This window comes from Sceloporus undulatus, chromosome 2 (assembly GCF_019175285.1).
Source record: "Sceloporus undulatus isolate JIND9_A2432 ecotype Alabama chromosome 2, SceUnd_v1.1, whole genome shotgun sequence".
Taxonomy (NCBI): Eukaryota; Metazoa; Chordata; class Lepidosauria; order Squamata; family Phrynosomatidae; genus Sceloporus; species Sceloporus undulatus.
The window spans coordinates 15,100,612-15,120,033 of record NC_056523.1 but is presented as its reverse complement, the minus strand read 5'-3'; the positions used below and the strand labels follow the sequence as shown (position 1 = coordinate 15,120,033).

Sequence of the window (19,422 nt, the reverse complement as noted above, 5' to 3'; positions counted from 1 at the left end):
TAAATAATCAGTTCAAGACCATTGAGTTAGACCCCTCAAAACAGAGTGTGCATACTAGGAGACCTCAAGGGTATGAATCCCAGGGAAAGTTCTGATGCTTCTCTTAACTACAAACCCCCAGTATTTCATAGGGTGCAGCCATGGCAGTTGATGTGGAATCGTAATGCTATAGTTGTGTAGTGCAAATGGGCCCGAGGCCTCTACATCCACTTGAAAATCTTTAAATGAGTTCTGGGATAGTGGCTAATGCTTCAGCAAGAAACCTTTTAACAACAACAACAACAATAACATAATATTTATGACTTACCTGCCTCTCCCCATGGATTGAGGCAGGGAACAACAGGAAATAAAAAATGCACAACTTTAATTAAAACACATTAGTAAAAACATGCAACAGTTTAAAAGGACAAATAAGACATAACACATTCTAAAACAATCCACATTTAAAATTCATAATTTAACAATCATCTGGATAAATCTGCTGGAAGAGATTGGTCTTCAATGTTGTTTTAAATTCAGGCAGCCTATTCAGATGTTGAATTTCTTCTGGCAGGTTATTCCGCAATCTAGGGATGGCTGAAAAAGAAATCTGGCTGACTAATGTAAGTCTCCTTTTGCACCAATGATCAGATGTGTGGCCTCTCAGAAGCACTAACAAAGCAAGCTTCTCTCAGGGCAAGAGGTTGTAGCTTCTGTGTCCTCTCAAACCACCGAATTGTTTTTCTTTTCTTTTTGTGTGGAAAAATATTCAAAAGGTTGGCCAATGTACAAAGGTGGATTCTTAGCTTGCCTTCCTCCAGCACCTGTACAGATGCCTCGAGCAATTTCCTGACTAAATCCTACTTATTTATTTTTTTATTTATATCCTAAAATCCACACTTAATATTTGCTACTTGTCTTCCTGTTTCCTTGTACTATAAAAGCATTGCTATTTATTTGATGTACCAAGCTAATATCCTGCTCTTCAGTGAAATCAGAAACCTTGGAGGAAGATTTTTTCCCAATAAACTCCAAATAACTTACAAGCCATTTTGTATAATCTTTCTCCATGGCCGCTAGTAATTCTTGTGCCACTGAAGCATTAAACTTTAAAGGAGCCATTCAAGGTGTCCCACTCTGGATAATGCCAGTAAGTTTAGATGAAAACCTGGTGTAGATTTAATGCCCCACTGATATGGAAGTCAGTAACCAGCAGCTTAGATTTCTTTTCACTCAAATGGTCAAAAACCTAGTTTATCATATGATTTTCTTAAGAAGTCAAGAATCTACATCCAACTGCTAGTCCAAGTAGAGTAGATCCATTAAAGCAATGGGATTCACACAAGTGTTAACTTATCATTCAGTAATTTATTAAATGGAGCTACTCTTGATTAAATGGTAATTGGATCTAGACCAGAGATGGAAACTGCGTGCTCCTCCAGATGTTGTGCAGTTGCCAGTATTCTTTATCAATGGCTATGATGATGAGGGATGCTGGGAGTTGTACTTAAACACCATTTAGAAGGGCACACATCCCATCCATGATTTAGGCCAAGATTTCTTGAAGAGTTAAATTATCTTATTCCAGCCATCACCTAGGCTTTGGATACCATCCAGGGTTTCCTAGTTAGAAGGGATAGTCCCCGTTAATCCTCTGTCATCCCACTTTTTCAGCAGCTTTTTAAATGTTCCAGTTTCTGTCTCCTCCTCCCACTTTCCCCCTTTGTTCTTAGCTTACTTTGGTTGCTTCATTCTGAATTTAAAGTACAACAGTAGTTTGCACTCAGTTAACTCAACAAGGGGGAGAAGAGGGTCATGTTTTTTGTACTCATGTTTTTTGCACCCTTCCCAATATATAGTCCAGTGCTCCAACCCCACTATGCCACATTTTATAGCTTATTTATCATACATTGAAAAAATACTGGTGAGTCTTTTTGTTTTGTTAATCACTGGATATCTGCAGACCTCTGATTTGGGCCTTGTTGTATCTTTGAATACAGCAGTGTGACAAAGTTTACTGGTGCTATCCCTGGAGAACACAAATACTGGGCTCATTCCCACTTGCATTTAAACCGGTTTGTGATTTGCATCAACACAGGATTGCTGATTCGATTCAGGCCAGTGTGCAGTTCCCACTATGGAAGCGAATTATTTCTTTAATCCGTGTATTCACGTCTTACGTGACACAACTGTCATTCCCACTATCTTTGCCCTGCTACAGAATGCATGCTCAATATCAATTGTGATCGATCTGTCCCAGGGTTGATTTTTTTTTAATGTCAGTAATATGATGTGCATATTCACGTCATTGGTGATGTAATCATCAGTGATGCAACCAGTGTGCCTTCCCATGTTAAAACAAAGGCAAAGACAACAGAGTCTTTCAGAGTACAAAACATGTCATCTATTTTGATAATGCCCATTTCATCCAGCTCAATCTTGCTAAGTCAAACTTGACATTTCAGACATGGATAAAGTAGTAACAGGTTGCATAAGAGGTTATCTTTATAGAAAGGTCATAGTGCTGCCAGTAAACATCCAAGATCTTTTAACAAATGAGGCTCCTCTTTCACAGTATTTCCTAGAAAGGGTTAATTATCCATTAATTGGGAGTATATCAGTTCAAATAATTGGAATGGAGACCGCAACCAAGAAATCTGAAGAAGTCTAGCATTGGGAAGAACAGCTTTGACAGAACTGGACAAGATAATAAAATGGAAAGAAATAACTCTGAACACTAAGGTGTCCAAGTCATAGTATTCCCCATCACCATGTATGGATGTGCGAGAAGGACAGTGAAGGGAAATCAATTCATTTGAGATGTGGTGCTGATAACTAAATTGTGGCTGTCGTATTTTGGCCACATGATGAGGAAAAATGAATCTTTAGAAAAGACAATAATGCTAGGAATGGTGGAGGTGGTAAAAAGAAAGGAAGACCGCATGCCAGATGAATAGACTCAATCAAAGACACTACAGGCCTGAACTTGCAGGACCTAAGCAGAGAGGTAGAGGATAGAGAGTCTTGGAGATGTCTCATCCACAGGGTTGCCATAAGTCAAAGTCAACTCTAACAGCAACAACAACAACAACAACAACAATGGAGTAAATCCCTCCTTTCCTCCATGCATGATTTCCCTCCACCATTTTGTTTTTTACACCATCTCTGTGAAATCGGTCATTTCTGAGAGCTGTCAGCTTCATGACTGCAAGCTCTGTGGCTCTATTCCAAAACCCAATGTGTCTGCTGTCATGGGTTATTTCACTCTGAGGTAAGAACAAGGTGCCCAGCCGTGATCACATAGTTGGGTGCCTCATTTTGACTTGAGTTAGTGACTGGTGGCAGTGGCAGATGCCAGGGGCAGATGGCATGTGGCTTAGCAGGATACCCTTTTAAACAGCCACCCTGGTGTCAGAACAGAGGGCTCCAGAGCAACTACAGTTGACCCTTCTTATCCTCAGGGGTCAGTTCCGGATCCTGCCATGGATGCCAAAACCCACAGGACCTCAAGTCCTATGTTTTAACCCACATGCACATATCACCATTGGAGACAGTGGGTCAGGGCCATCCGCAGATGCTCAAATCCATGGATGGCAAGCCCACAGTCGGCAAGAGCCAACTATATTAAGGTGCTTTCTGCACCGGCATTTGGGACGTCCGGAGGATGTCCTATTTTTAAAAAGGGGCGTCTCTTATAGACGCCCCTGGGCCTAGTACGGACTCTGTCCGTACAAGATGGCACCGGCCCTTCTACATGGCCGGCGCCATCTTTGCGTATCGGACGCTGAGCGTCCGTACGGGTCGCGTCCTTTGTGACGTAGCGAGTGCGCCCCTGGCGCCTCGCTACGTCGCAAATGCGACGGAAAAAGAAGCTCCATTTTGGAGCTTCTTTTTCAATCTGCGCGGGAGTCGCGCCGTGTGGAGGCTCCGGCTCCCCTGCGGACCTACCGGCGGCGGCGGCAGAGCGCCGCAAAGTGGCGGTATGTACCCCGCCTAAGTTTTTAAAATGATTTTAAGAGGCGAATACCCTAGTTCTGCTTCTGAATGGGCTGGACGTTGTTCCATCTGTTCACACCAGATCCAAGGTTGACTGTGTGTTGTCTCATCTCCTTGCCAAGAGGACAGAGGGAGGCTGTTTTATTTGGCTTGTACAGGCAGGTCCCTAGACAGAGAAGAAACAAATTGCTTGAGATTTGAAAAATGTAAATATGGGAGAAAGTACAATTGAGATTTATTCACCTATCCATCCAGGGAGAGGGTAAACTCTGAAAAAGATAAAAAGAAATAGATTTGAATCCCGGTGTATTCAGTCATGTTTATGGAAATAGATTAAAATTGTCACCTTTTCTTCTTATTCTTCTTCTTTTTCCTGACAGCTTTTCCCTGTTTACATTGTGGGCAAGTAAAACATGATCTTCTCCACACTGGGAAAAGATTTATCTCTTGATTTTTGGCCAGTGTGGATAGGTACGAATTTTGTGTTTAGTCCATTGCCCTTAACAAAAGAAGCACCTTTTTAGAAAGTTATTGTATGCCTATCTCTACCTATCTGGAAGGGATGGGTTTTTCTTCAGTAGCATTGGCATGAGGTGGATATTGAAGGAGGGCTGGAGAAACACAGACTTTTGATGTCCTGTTGCAGCAGTGTGTTGCAGTAAACAATACAGTAACGCTTGAGTTGGGAAAGAATGGGATTCTATTCTAACTGATCCTACTGCAACTGTATGTGCCTGTCTAAAAGTGTATCAACAATGTTGATATAACGCAGTTTCACACCACTTTAACTGCCATAGGTCAATCCTACAGAATCCTGGGATTTGTAGTTGTGTAAGGCACCAGCACACTTTGGCAGAGAAGGCTCAAGTCCTTGTAAAAATTAAAAATCCCGGGATTTCATAGGATGCAGCTACAGCACTTAAAATGGTGTCAGGCTGCATTTATTTCTACAGTGTGGATGTACCCTAAAAAATGGAAGATAAAGATAAATGTCAGCTGCCTCCAGAATCCCTTGTAGAGCATGTGTGAACAGCAAAGCAAAGAGAAATGAGAAATGCAGATAGGACTGCCTACAGTGTTGGGAGAAATGCATAGATCTGTAAGTTTGGCCATCAAAATGGAAATCATAAGAAAAGTGGAAGCAGGTGAAAGAAAAGACACTCTCTCAGTGCACTTTTGAAGAAGCTTTCAAGTGGTTCAAAATGCAAGACCAGGTTTCAGTTCCCACTTGGTCATGAAACCAACAGGGTGACCTTGGGCAAGTCACATGCTCTCAGCTTTAGGGGGTAGGTAATGACAAGACCCCTATGAACAAATCTTGCCAAGAAAACCTTACGATGGGGTCAACTTGAAGGCACAGAATACACATGCAACAGAAGGCTTACCGAACTGGGTTGTTTCATTTGACAAGTTTCATTTTGAATAAATAGCTTGCTGAACCATGTTAAATAGTTCTTTTTTCTTCTTCTTCTTTCCATTTCTTCATCTGGTACCAAATTTATTCTTACATTCATACTAGGTCTCATCAAGGCAGGAGAGTGTTTTGCTAACAGTCCACTCCTATGACGATCCAGCCACCATCATTCTCTCGGGCTGAGACTCACATCCATTGGCCCTCCAGATACTTTGAAATTCAGCTCCCAGAAACTCCAGCCAGTATGGCTAGTGGCAAGACACTCTGGGGAGCTGAAATCTAATATATCTGGAGGGCAAAAAGTTAAAAGCCTGTGCTCCAACGCTCAGGTCAAGAACTAACTGAGTAGCTTCCTCCTGTTACCTAAATTGCAGGAGGTCCCACTAGGGCACCCACAAATTTTACACAATGGGAAAATTCAGTTAGTTCAATAGGAGTCAGCAAGACAGTTCTGGTAACGTAAAGCTGGGATCTGGACCTGTGTATAATGGTTCCACACCCAGAGAACTCCAGAGGCAGTTTCCAAATTAATTTAGTTTAATTAGGACACTTTTTCACCAACACACTCACAGAAGAACCAATGAAACAAAGGTTAATAGTGAGTTGCAGGGTTGCTAAGGGGTAACACTCTACAGATCCTAAAGCATTGCTCCAATTGCGGGACTGCCGGACTGAAAGTGGCTCAGTAGCTGCCTGCATAATGTGGAGTGGCCAGATACTGAGGTGCCCAGTTGAAATAGAATAGAGGTTCTGTCCAGTTTCAGACTGGACCAATTTGCTAGTGCTTAGGCCCTTATATTTATTCCCAGAAATGAGCCTTAAGAGCAGTATTTCAGGAGTTGATAGATTTAAGTGACTTTCCCAGAGGAAAAGAATGGGGTGCGATATGCAAGAACATCCAGACAATCAGCATTAATGTTCTCAGACAAAAAGAATGTCATTCCCAAAAGGAAACTCCCATTGTCTGTTATACACATACAGTTGCCCAGGCCAGTTCACTACCACCATTCCCTTAGTGAAGGGACTACTGTATACTAATTCTGATCTTGAGAGAGCTTATCATAGCTAAGTGCCTTGGGCTTCTCCCATGCTGAGCCATCCGGATGTCCCAATATGGTATGGCTCGTTTCCTGTAGTGGGAAGCCCTCTTTTGGTTAATTGCCGGTAACCTCCCTGTTTGATATTAGTTTGATATCAAGGGTCACAGAGGGGAGACACTCTTAAGAAAATATGTTTCATAGGAAATATGAGGAAACCATAAAAGATACAAGAGTCTTTTGTGTGGTCATACAAGTGCCCTGGTTGCTTTGATTACAAAGGTTTACAGATTACTTTTCAGATATTCCTGGGTGCGGTGAGTTGGAAGGGATCATAAAAGTTTGACTATTTAATCTTAAATCTGCAGACTTCCTTTTCAGTAAAGCTTGCTTGGCTGATGACTCACACAAAGCTGGCTAAAAAAACCAACCAAAAGACCAAGTGACCTGTGATTCCAAGGACCTTTCAAAGTAACTAGGTGCACACTGACCAACAAAGTGATTTGAAGCTTGGAGCCTGTCTGAAAGAAAATTTTTAAGCGGTCCGTGGTATCTGTAAAACTCTCCTTCAGCACCACATTTCAGTTGAGTCAGTTCTCTGCCTATCAGCATTCTTCACTAGACATTTTTCACACCCATACATAGACATTGAAAATACTATGGCCTGGACGAGTCAGACTTTAGTACTTAATGGTATGTTATTACATTTAAAGATCATATTACGTTCCTTTATGGCTGCCTATTCCACGCCTTATAGTCTTCTTCTGATTACTTACAGTTTCCATTTTAGTTATTGACTCGGTCTAAGGTATAGGAAATCTTCCACTGTTTCAGTGTCATAACTTTGTGCCACTGTGGCTGACTGTACCATCATGCTTAAGGATGTCACCAACGGCTGCCCCCTGAAACACCACCAGGGCCTGCCTCTTGTGGTATTTCAAGGGGTAGTTCCTAGATCTCAAGTTTTGATGCTGAAATCCTAGGAGCTGGCATATTCCTGGTTCTGCAACCCTTCTTCTATTAGCAGTGCCCCTTATTTTCCATCTACATCCTCCTGATGATGATGATAGTGGTGGTGGTGGTGGTGGTGGTGCTTAGGCCTTGTGTAGCCTGTGAAACAGGGATATGAAACTGGAGTCAACATTGTAGAGTCAGAAGAAATTATGGGTACAGTCAAAGTCAGAAGAAATGTACCGACTCTGGCTTCAAAATAAAAATTTAAAAAAACTATTTTACACTTTTTGATTTTCAGGGAAAAAATGTAGTTTCGACTGACAATTTATATATAAGGTTTGCAAATTTATGATGGAGCAGAGGATCGAGGGCCAGGATTACCTAGATAATTCCCTTTCCCTCCCCACCCCACCCCTTTTTTGGCCTTATAGTATAAGATACATAAGGAAATAATGTGAATAGGTGTGGACTTTCCCTTGAGCTGACTCAGCTATTTATCTGGGAGGGCGAAGGCCACACTCCACAGCCCAAGGCAGGCTGGCAGGCACACCAGGAGAGAACTAAGGATCTGTCCATTGTCTGCCTTGCATCTGATCCCTGCTAAGAAAAGAAGGGGGGGGGGGGAACCATCAAACCAAACATGCTGCTCCCTAGAGATCTCCTTCTGCTTTTCTGTCTGAGTGTTGTGAGTGGGTTCCGTCCCAACCATGAATCAGGTGGGATTGATCCAGGTGACTTCACAGATACTGACATCACGGAAATGGGGGTGCTACGAGCCGTGGCATGGTACATGGAGAGGAACCCTCTGCCTGGAAAACCACCCATGACCCCAGGACAGCTAGAAAATATGAAGCCACTGAATGCTACCGGACTCTTCAAGGCCTATTTCCAAGGTAGGAGAAGAGAAAAAAAGGTGAGGGCATTCCCAGCTCCATGAAGCTAGTCCTCACTATATTCCTGGAGATGCCTATTCTTCCTCCCCTCCCTCCCCACACACACTTGCCAGTTATGGACTATGGTCCTGTTTCTCCAGGGAGTGGGAAGAGAATCCGGAGACTTGAGTTTGGAAAAGTTACTTTTTGCAGTCCAGGAAGAGGAACTTCAAAGAGCCCTGCACAGACCCCATACTCAAATTCATTGTTCCCGTCCCAATTTATGGGACCATGCAATCCTGGCAACTAGACATACTAGACCTCATTGCTCCCTTCTTAGCGGACTGGGAGTCATCATGTCTCCAAGCATGAAACTTCTCCTATAATACTCCACCCAAAAATAAAACCTGCCAATCCCCCTCCCTGCCTGACCAGCTCATTAAAAACCTTTTTTTTATAGTGAGTTACAGACCACCCAAAATGGGCGGTCTGCCACCGCTGCCGGTTGCTGCGTCCGGGAACCGCAGCGGCCAAACCGCGCGGTTCCCGGGCACAGCCAGAAAGAAGCACCAAAATGGGGCTTCTTTCTGGGCCCCAGAAGTGGTGCTGCGAGGTGCTAGTCTTGCACTCGCGGTGTCACTTCCGCCGCGCGGCGTCCGGACGCTATGTGTCCGCAACGTCAAAATGGCGCCCCCCGTGTGGACGGGCGCCGCCATTTTGTACGGACTCAGTCCGTACTAGGGTTAGGGGGCGTCAGGAAGTGATGCCCCTTCTCAACCCTAACACGCCCCTTCCTAACCCTAGCACGCCCCTTCGGCGTGTCTGTAACATGCCTATGATATACTAATATTGTTCTGCTCTGCTCAGAGGCTGTAAGTGTCTGTAAGGCCCTCATCCTATTCTGTGGTGCATCTACACTGTAGAAATAATGCAATTTGCAGTCTGAACCCTACCTTAAGTGCTATAGCTCGATCCTATGGAATCCTGGGATTTGTAGTTTTACAAGGTCTTGAGTGTGCAGAGTGTCCCAGGGTTCTGTACGATGAAGCCATGGCAGTTAAAGTGGTGTCAGACTTCATGATTTCTACAGTGTAGATGTGCCCCTTATCAACACTAGCAGATATTTACACTGTGAAGAGGGAAAGGTAAACTCTGATGGGCCACAAGAAGTGGCTGGAAAGCCACATCTCTCAGCCCAAGCGCCAGTATAGCCAGTGGTAAGGGACTGTGGGAGCTGCAATCCAACATCTGGAGAGACAAAGGTTCTCTGATCCCTATTATTGTGTATCAATCCAGTTTTAAAAAATGTAGGTTTGCATGCACAGATGTTTCCACCACAGCAATAACAGCATGACGTACGCCCTTTTTTTCTTCCCCAGCTGATGTCTCTCCCAATCGATTCATGAAAGCCCTTCAAGAAATTACCGCTGGGAATAATCTTGTGGAGATCTACCACATAGAGGACAGCAGCTTCTTCTTCTACTGTGAAGAGATTACAAAAAGTAAGGACGAATTCAAGGGGACTGTGGTCTTCTGAGGACAGGATTATGGAGGGGTGCTTGAGGATAGGTGCAAAGAAGAACACCATCATGAATTAGAGTAGATGACATGACTTTTTGATTTCCAAACCAAGTAGATACTTTTTCCTGTTGCAGCAAAAATCATAGGGCCCTAGGATTGCCAGGATGAAAACTGGAGAAGGCTTCTGTACATTTAATGGTTGGGCTGTTTTTGTTTTTGTTGTTGTTTTTGTTGTTGTTGTATGCCTTGAAATTGTTTCCAACTCATGACGACTCTCATGCAACCCTATCATGGTGTTTGCTTGGCAAGATTTGCTCAGAATTGATTTTGCCTTTGCCTTTGCCTGAGGCTGAGAGAGTGTGACCTGCCCAAGATCACGCAGTAAATCGAAGGCTTTCATGGCTGACATTCATAGTTTTTTGTGGGTTTTTCGGGCTATGTGACCATGTTCTAGAAGAGTTTAATCCTGACGTTTTGCCAGCAGAGCCACAGATGCTGGTGAAACATCGGGAATAAACTCTACTAGCTATGGTGGGGTGATGAGGGAAGCAATCCAGAACATCTGAAAGGTGTGCCAGTTTGGGGAAGTCAGATTTTTATCAGTAATCCCTATGTTACAACTGAAAACAGACAGCGTGGTGCAGTGATTTGAGTAAAATTCAGAAATAGTGCTTTTGGCGATAATTATTGCACAACGCCATCTCCATCTTATCACTGCCTTGCCGTCCAAATGTGGCTGGAGCATATCTTGTAATTGATGTGAAATCCTATCAATAAGTTCCCAAATGCGTGGCTCTCCCATTAGTCCTCAGGTGTGATAAGTTCTTTGTGACAATTCCAGTATTGGCAAACACATAGGAGTTTATCACATGAAAGAGATTGGGAGTTTATCCTGTGAATATCCTGGAAAAATCTCATAATTACGTGAAACGATTTCACACGACATTGCACAAAACCTGCCATTGAAGTGGTCACAAAGAAGCATTTGTGTGCATTGTTTTACTTTTGGGATTTCAGCGACATTGCATTTCCAATATCACTTTATTTGTGCAATTGCATATGATAATCATTCATGCAATTACTCGCCATTTTTGCTTTATTTGTGGGATTTTTAAATGCGCCTTAATCTCTCTTTAATGCCAAAATTAGCCCCAGTGTGATAAACTCCATAGTGTCAGTGTCTCCCTGCTCCTCCTCACTATTCCCGGGCCCCATTCCCACTATCAAAATAATCAAATTGCTGAGCAAATTAAATGACCCTCATTCCCATTTGAAACCGGTTCCTGTCGTGATGTGATCGAATCTGTCATGATGAAATGAGACAAAGGCAAAAGAACCGGTTTTTTCAGACACTAGCTTAAAAGAGGTTATTTTGAAAAAAACGCGATTCCAAATAGTGTTAAGCAAGTGGGAACAACAGATTGGAATTTCAGCATTCTGGAGGGGAGGGACTAATGGCAAAGGGGTGTTTATCACCCCTCCCCATTGTTTTGTAGATGTCATCCCTCCACGCCTCCCCCCCCCCCAACAGAACTGGACAGATAATAAAATGGAAAAAATAACTCTTGAACACTAAGGTGTCCGTTCATCGTTTCCCATCACCTGTATGGCTGTGCGAGACGGACAGTGAAGGGAAATCAATTATTTGAGATTGGTCTCTGATAACTAATTGTGGCTGGTATTTTGGCCCCATGTGAGGAAAAATTGAATCTTTAGAAACGACATATGCCTAGATTGGTTGAGGTGGTAAAAAGAAAGGAAGACCGCATGCCAGATGAATCGACTCAATTCAAAGACACTACAGCCTGAACGCGGACCTCAGCAGACGAGGTAGAGGATAGAGAGTCTTGGAGCTTGTTTCATCCACGGGTTGCCCTAGTCAAGTCCAACTCTACCAGCAACAACCACAACAACAACACAATGAGTACATCCCTCTTCCTCCATGCCTGATTTCCCTCCACCATTTTGTTTTTTCACCTCTCTGTGAAATCGGTCCTTTTGCGAGCTGTCAGCTTCATACTTGCAGCTCTGTTGGCTCTTCCAAACCCAATGTGTCTGCTGTTCTCCTGGGTTATTCATCTGAGGTTAGAACAGGTGCCCAGCGTGATCCACATAGTGGGGCCTCATTTTTGACTTGAGTTAGTGGACTGGTGGCAGTGCAGATGCCGGGGCATATGGCATCGTGCTTAGCGGATACCCCTTTAAACAGCCACCTGGTGTCAGAACAGAGGGCTCCGAGCAACTACAGTGACCCTTCTATCCTCGGGTCATTCCGGATCCTGCCATGGATGCCAAACCACGGACCTCAAGTCCTATGTTTTACCCACATGCACCTATACTTGGAGACAGTGGGCAGGGCCATCCGCAGATGCTCAAATCATGGATGGCAAGCACAGTCGCAGAGCCAATCATTAGGTGTTCTGCCGGCATTTGGACGTTCCGGAGGATGTCCTATTTTTAAAACGGGCGTTCTTATAGACGCCCTTGCCTATACGGACTCCTCCGTACAAGATGGCCCGCCCTTCTACATGGCCGGCGCCATCTTTGCTATCGGCGCTGAGCGTCCGTAGGTTGGCGTCCTTTGTGACGTAGCGAGTGCGCCCCTGGCGCCTCGCTACGTCGCAATGCGACGGAAAAAGAAGCTCCATTTGAGCTTCTTTTCAATCTGCGCGGGAGTCTGCGCCGTGTTGATGCTCCGGCTCCCCTGCGGAGCCTACCGGCGGCCGGCAGGCGGCAAGACGCCCAAAGTGGCGGTATGTACCGCCTAAGTTTTTAATGATTTTAAGAGGCGAATACCCTAGTTCTGCTTCTGAATGGCTGGACTGTTGTTCCATTCTGTTCACACCAGATCCAGGTTGACTTGTGTTTGTCTCATCTCTGCCAAGAGGACACAGCTGTTTATTTGGCTTGTACGGCAGGTCCCTAGACAGAGCAGACGAAGAAAAACTTGCTTGAGATTTGAAAAATGTAAATATGGGAGAAAAGTACAATTGAGATTTATTCACCTATCCCATCCAGGAGAGGGGTAAACTCTGAAAAGATAAAAGAAATAGATTTGAATCCTTGTGTATTCGTATGTTTATGGAAATAGATTAAAATTGTCACCTTTTCTTCTTATTCTTCTTCTTTTTTCCTGACAGCTTTTCCCTGTTTACATTGTGGGCAAGTAAAACATGATCTTCTCCACACTGGGAAAAGATTTATCTCTTCTTGATTTTTGGCCAGTGTGGATAGGTACGAATTTGTGTTTAGTCCATTGCCCTTAACAAAAGAAGCACCTTTTTAGAAAGTTATTGTATGCCTTCTCTACCTATCTGAGGCTGGGTTTTTCTTCAGTAGCATGGCCTGAGGTGGATATTGAAGGAGGGCTGGGAAAACACAGACTTTTGATGTCCTGTTGCAGAGTGTGTTGCAGTAAACAATACGTAACGCTTGAGGTTGGGAAAGAATGGGATTCTATTCTAACTGATCCTACTGCAACTGTATGTGCCTGTCTAAAAGTGTATCAACATGTTGATATAACGCAGTTTCACACCACTTTTAACTGCCATAGGTCAATCCTACAGAATCCTGGGATTTGTAGTTGTGTAAGGCACCAGCACACTTTGCAGAGAAGGCTCAAGTCCTTGTAAAATATTAAAATCCCGGATTTCATAGGATGCAGCTACAGCACTTAAAATGGTGTCAGGCTGCATTTATTCTACAGTGTGGATGTACCCTAAAAAATGGAAAGATAAAGATAAATGTCAGCTGCCTCCAGATCCCTTGTAGAGCATGTGTGAACAGCAAAGCAAAGGAAATGGAAAGCAGATAGGACTGCCTACCGTGTTGGGGAGAAAGCATAGATCTGTAAGTTTGGCCATCAAAATGGAAATCATTTAAGAAAAGTGGACAAGACCAGGTTTCAGTTCCCACTTGGTTCATGAAACCAACAGGGTTGACCTTGGGCAAGTCAATTACTCTCAGCTTTGGGGTAGGTAATGACAAGACCCCTATGAACAAATCTTGCCAAGAAAACCTACGATGGGGTCAACTGAGACGGCACAGGACTACCACATGCAACCAGAAGGCTTACCGAACTGGGTTGTTTCATTTGACAATTCATTTTGAATAATAGCTTGCTGAACCATGTTAAATCTTCTTTTTTCTTCTTCTTCTTTCCATTTTTCTTCTCTGGTACCAAATTTATTCTTACCTTCATACTAGGTCTCATCAGGCAGGAGAGTGTTTTGCTAACAGTCCACTCCTATGACGATCCAGCCACCATCATTCTCTCGGGCTGAGACTCACATCCATTGGCCCTCCAGTACTTTGAAATTCAGCTCCCAGAACTCCAGCCAGTATGGCTAGTGGCCAAGACACTCTGGGGAGCTGAATCTAATATATCTGGGGCAAAAAGTTAAAAGCCTGTGCTCCACGCTCACGGTCAAGAAATAATCTGAATAGCTTCCTCCTGTTACCCTAAATGCAGGAGTCCCACTAGGGCACCCACAAATTTTACACAATGGGAAAATTCATTAGTTCAATAGGGTCAGCAAGACAGTTCTGGTAAGTAAAGCTGGGATCTGACCTGTGTATAATGGTTTCCACAACCAGAGAACTCCAGAGGCAGTTTCCAAATTAATTTAGTTTAATTAGGACACTTTTTCACCAACACATCACAGAGACACCAATGAAACAAAGGTTAATAGTGAGTTGCAGGGTTGCTAAGTGGTAACACTCTACAGATCCTAAAGCATTGCTCCAATTCTGCCGGACTGAAAGTGGCCTCAGTAGCTGCCTGCATAATGGAGTGGCCAGATACTGAGGTGCCCAGTGTTGAAATAGAATAGAGGTTCTGTCCAGTTTCAGACTAGACCAATTTGCTATGCTTAGGCCCTTATATTTATCCCAGAAATGAGCCTTAAGAGCAGTAGTATTTCAGGAGTTGATAGATTTAAGTGACTTTCCCAGGAAAAGAATGGTGTGCGATATGCAAGAACATCTCAGACAATCAGCATTAATGTTCTCAGACAAAAAGGAATTCATTCCCAAAGGAAACTCCCATTGTCTGTTATACACATACAGTTGCCCAGGCCAGTTCACTACCCCATTCCCTTAGTGAAGGGACTATACTATTCTGATCTTGAGAGAGCTTATCATAGCTAAGTGCCTTGGGCTTTCTCCATGCTGAGCCATCGGATCTGTCCCAATATGGTTGGCTGTTTCTGTAGTTGGAAGCCCTCTTTTGGCTATTGCCGGTAACCTCCCTGTTTGCTATTAGTTTGATATCAAGGGGAAGAAGAAAATATGTTTCACAGGAAAATGAGGAAACCACAAAAGATACAAGAGTCTTTTGTGTGGTCATCAAGTGCCCTGTGTTGCTTTGATTACAAAGGTTTACAGATTACTTTTCCGTATTCCTGGGTGCGTTAGTTGGAAGGATCATAAAAGTTTGACGATTTAATCTTAAATCTGCAGACTTCCTTTTCAGTTAAAGCTTGCTTGGCTGATGACTCACACCAAAGCTGGCTTTAAACAAAAAACAACCAAAAGACCAAGTGACCTGTGATTCCAAGGACCTTTCAAAGTAACTAGGTGCACACTGACCAACAAAGTGATTTGAAGCTTGGAGCCTGTCTGAAAGAAAAATTTTTAAGCGGTCCGTGGTCTGTAAAAACTCTCCTTCAGCACCACATTTCACGTTGAGTCAGTTCTCTGCCTATCAGCATTCTTCACAGACATTTTTCACACCCTACATAGACATTGAAAATACTATGGCCTGGACGAGTCAGACTTTAGTACTAATGGTATGTTATTACATTTAAAGATCATATTAAGTTCCTTTATGGCTGCCTATTCCAGCCTTATAGTCTTCTTCTGATTACTTACAGTTTCCATTTTAGTTATTGACTCGGTCTAAGGTTATAGGAAATCTTCCACTGTTTCCGTGTCATAACTTTGTGCCACTGTGGCTGACTGTACCATCATGCTTAAGGATGTCACCAACGGCTGCCCTGAAAACACCACCAGGGCCTGCCTCCTGTGGTATTTTCAAGGGGGGTGTTCCTAGCTCTCAAGTTTTGATTGCTGAAATCCTAGGAGCTGGCATTATTCCTGGTTCTGCAAACCCCTTCTTCTATAGCAGTGCCCTTATTTCCATCTACTCCTCCTGATGATTATGATGTGGTGGTGGTGGTGGTGGTGGTGCTTAGGCCTTGTGTAGCTGTGAAACAGGGATATGAAAACTGAGTCAACATTGTAGGTCAGAAGAAAAGAAATAGGTAACAGTCAAAGTCAGAAGAAATGTACCGACCTCTGGCTTCAAAATAAAAATTTTAAAAAAACTATTTTACACTTTTTGATTTTCAGGGAAAAAATGTAGTTTCGACTGACCTTTTTATAATGTTGACATTTATGATGGAGCAGAGGTCGGGGCCAGGATTACCTAGATATTCCCTTTCCCTCCCCACCCCACCCCTTTTTTGGCCTATGTATAAGATACATAAGGAAATAATGTGAATAGGTGTGGACTTTCCCTTGAGCTGCCTCAGCTATTTATCTGGGAGGGCGAAGGCCACACTCCACAGCCCCAGGCAGGCTGGCAGGCACACCAGGAGGAGAACTAAGGATCTGTCCATTGTCTGCCTTGCATCTGCTCCTGCTAAGAAAGAAGGGGGGGGGAACCACCAAACCAAACATGCTGCTCCCTAGAGTCTCCTTCTGCTTTTCTGTCTGAGTGTTGTGAGTGGGTTCCGTCCCAACCACATGAATCAGGTGGGATTGACTCACGTGACTTCACAGATACTGAATCACGGAAATGGGGGTTGCTACGAGCCGTGGCATGGTACATGGAGGGGACCTCTGCCTGGAAAACCACCCATGACCCCAGGACAGCTGAAAATATGAAGCCACTGAATGCTCTACCGGACTCTTCAAGCCTATTTCCAAGGTAGGAGAAGAGAAAAAAGTGAGGGCATTCCCAGCTCCATGAAGCTAGTCCTCACTATATTCCTGGAGATGCTATTCTTCCTCCCCTCCCTCCCCCACACACTTGCCAGTTATGGACTATGGTCCTGTTTCTCCAGGGGTGGGAAGAGAATCGGAGACTTGAGTTTGGAAAAGTTACTTTTTGCAGTCCAGGAAGAGGAACTTCAAAGAGCCCTGCACAGACCCATACTCACATCATTGTTCCCGTCCCGTTTATGGGACCATGCAATCCTGGCAACTAGACATACTAGACCTCATTGCTCCTTCTTAGCGGACTGGGAGTCATCATGTCTCCAAGCATGAAACTTCTCCTATAATACTCCACCCCAAAAATAAAACCTGCCAATCCCCCTCCCTGCCTGACCAGCTCATTAAAACCTTTTTTTTATGTGAGTTACAGACCACCCAAAATGGGCGGTCTGCCACCGCTGCCGGTTGCTGCGTCCGGAACCGCAGCGGCCAAAACGCGCAGTTCCCGGGCACAGCCAGAAAGAAGCGCCAAAAGGGGCTTCTTTCTGGGCCCCAGAAGTGGTGCTGTGAGGTGCTAGTCTTGCACTCGCGGTGTCACTTCCGCCGCGCGGCGTCCGGACCTATGTGTCTCGCGACTCAAAATGGCGCCCCCCGTGTGACGGGCGCCGCCATTTTGTACGGACTCCAGTCCGTACTAGGGTTAGGGGCGTCAGGAAGTGATGCCCCTTCTCAACCCTAACACGCCCCTTCCTAACCCTAGCACGCCCCTTCGGTTTGTCTGTAACATGCCTATGATATACTAATATTGTTTCTGCTCTGCTCAGAGGCTGTAAGTGTCTGTAAGGCCCTCATCCTATTCTGTGGTGCATCTACACTGTAGAAATTAATGCAATTTGCAGTCTGAACCCTACCTTAAGTGCTATAGCTCGATCCTATGGAATCCTGGGATTGTGTAGTTTTACAAGGTCTTGAGTGTGCAGAGTGTCCCAGGGTTTGTACGATGGAGCCTGGCAGTTAAAGTGGTGTTCGACTTCATGATTTCTACAGTGTAGATGTGCCCCTTATCAAACACTAGCAGATTTACACTGTGAAGAGGGAAAGGTAAACTCTGATGGGCCACAAGAAAGTGGCTGGAAAGCCACATCTCTCAGCCCCAAGCGCCAGTTAGCCAGTGGTAAGGGACTGGGGAGCTGCAATCCAACATCTGGAGAGACAAAGGTTCTCTGATCCCTATTATTGTGTATCAATCCAGTTTTTAAAAAATGTAGGTTTGCATGCACAATGTTTCACACCACAGCCATAACAGCATGACGTACCCCTTTTTTTTCCCCAGCTGATGTCTCTCCCAATCGATTCATGAAAGCCCTTCAAGAAATTACCGCTGGGAATAATCTTGTGGAGATCTACCCACATAGAGGACAGCAGCTTCTTCTTCTACTGTGAAGAGATTACAAAAAAAGGACGTTCAAGGGGACTGTGGTCTTCTGAGGACAGGATTATGGAGGTGGCTTGAGATAGGTGCAAAGAAGAACCACCATCATGAATTAGAGTAGATGACATGACTTTTTGATTTCCAAACCAAGTAGATACTTTTTCCTGTTGCAGCCAAAAATCATAGGGCCCTAGGATTGCCAGGATGAAAACTGGAGAAGGCTTCTGTACATTTATGGTTGGGCTGTTTTTGTTTTTGTTGTTGTTTTGTTGGTGTTGTTGTTGTTGTTGTGCCTTGAAATTGTTTCCACTCATGACGACTCTCATGCAACCCTATCATGGTGTTTGCTTGCAAGATTTGCTCAAATTGATTTTGCCTTTGCGCTTTGCCTGAGGCTGAGAGAGTGTGACCTGCCCAAGATCACGCAGTAAGTCGAAGGCTTTCATGGCTGACATTCATAGTTTTTGTGGGTTTTTTCGGGCTATGTGACCATGTTTCTAGAAGAGTTTAATCTGACGTTTTGCCAGCAGAGCCACAGATGCTGGTGAACATCGGGAATAAACTCTCTACCTATGGTGGGGGTGATGAGGGAAGCTCCAGAACATCTGAAAGGTTGTGTGCCAGTTTGGGGAGGAAGTCAGATTTTTCAGTAATCCCTATGTTACAACTGAAAACAGACAGCTTGTGCAGTGATTTGAGTAAATTCAGAAATAGTGCTTTTGGCGATAATTATTGCACAACGCCATCTCCATCTTATCACTGCCTTGCCGTCCAAATGTGGCTGGAGCATATCTTGTTAATTGATGTGAAATCCTATCATAAGTTCCCAATGCGTGGCTCTCCCATTAGTCCTCTGTGTGTTTGTGATAAGTTCTTTGTGACAATTCCAGTATTGGCTAAACCACATGGGAGTTTATCCTGTGAATATCTGGAAAAATCTCATAATTACGTGAAACGATTTCACACGACATTGCACAAAACCTGCCATTGAAGTGGTCACAAAGAAGCATTTGTGTGCATTGTTTTACTTTTGGGATTTCAGCGACATTGCATTTCCGATATCACTTTATTTGTGCAATTGCATATGATAATCATTCATGCAATTACTCGCCATTTTTGCTTTATTTGTGGGATTTTTAAATGCGCCTTATCTCTCTTTAATGCCAAATTACCCCAGTGTGATAAACTCCATAGTGTCAGTGTTCTCCTGCTCCTCCTCACTATTCCCGGGCCCCATTCCCACTATCAAAATAATCAATTGCTGAGCGAAATTCACTG

General features: G+C 44.0%; 1 protein-coding gene across 4 annotated transcripts in view; it reads left to right on the top strand.

The window, feature by feature from the left end:
- The window catches only part of LOC121924331 (von Willebrand factor A domain-containing protein 7-like), a 68,268-nt gene that overhangs the window by 23,873 nt on the left and 24,973 nt on the right, over positions 1-19,422 (top strand). For 2 of the 4 annotated variants that reach the window (XM_042455706.1, XM_042455705.1), the window contains exons 2-3: positions 8,124-8,273; positions 9,632-9,754. In XM_042455706.1, coding sequence (XP_042311640.1) covers positions 8,124-8,273; positions 9,632-9,754 — 273 coding nt within the window. Of the gene's footprint in view, positions 1-449; positions 603-4,894; positions 8,274-9,631; positions 9,755-19,422 lie in introns of those variants that run through there. The other 2 variants (XM_042455708.1, XM_042455707.1) reach the window with 2 other exon arrangements.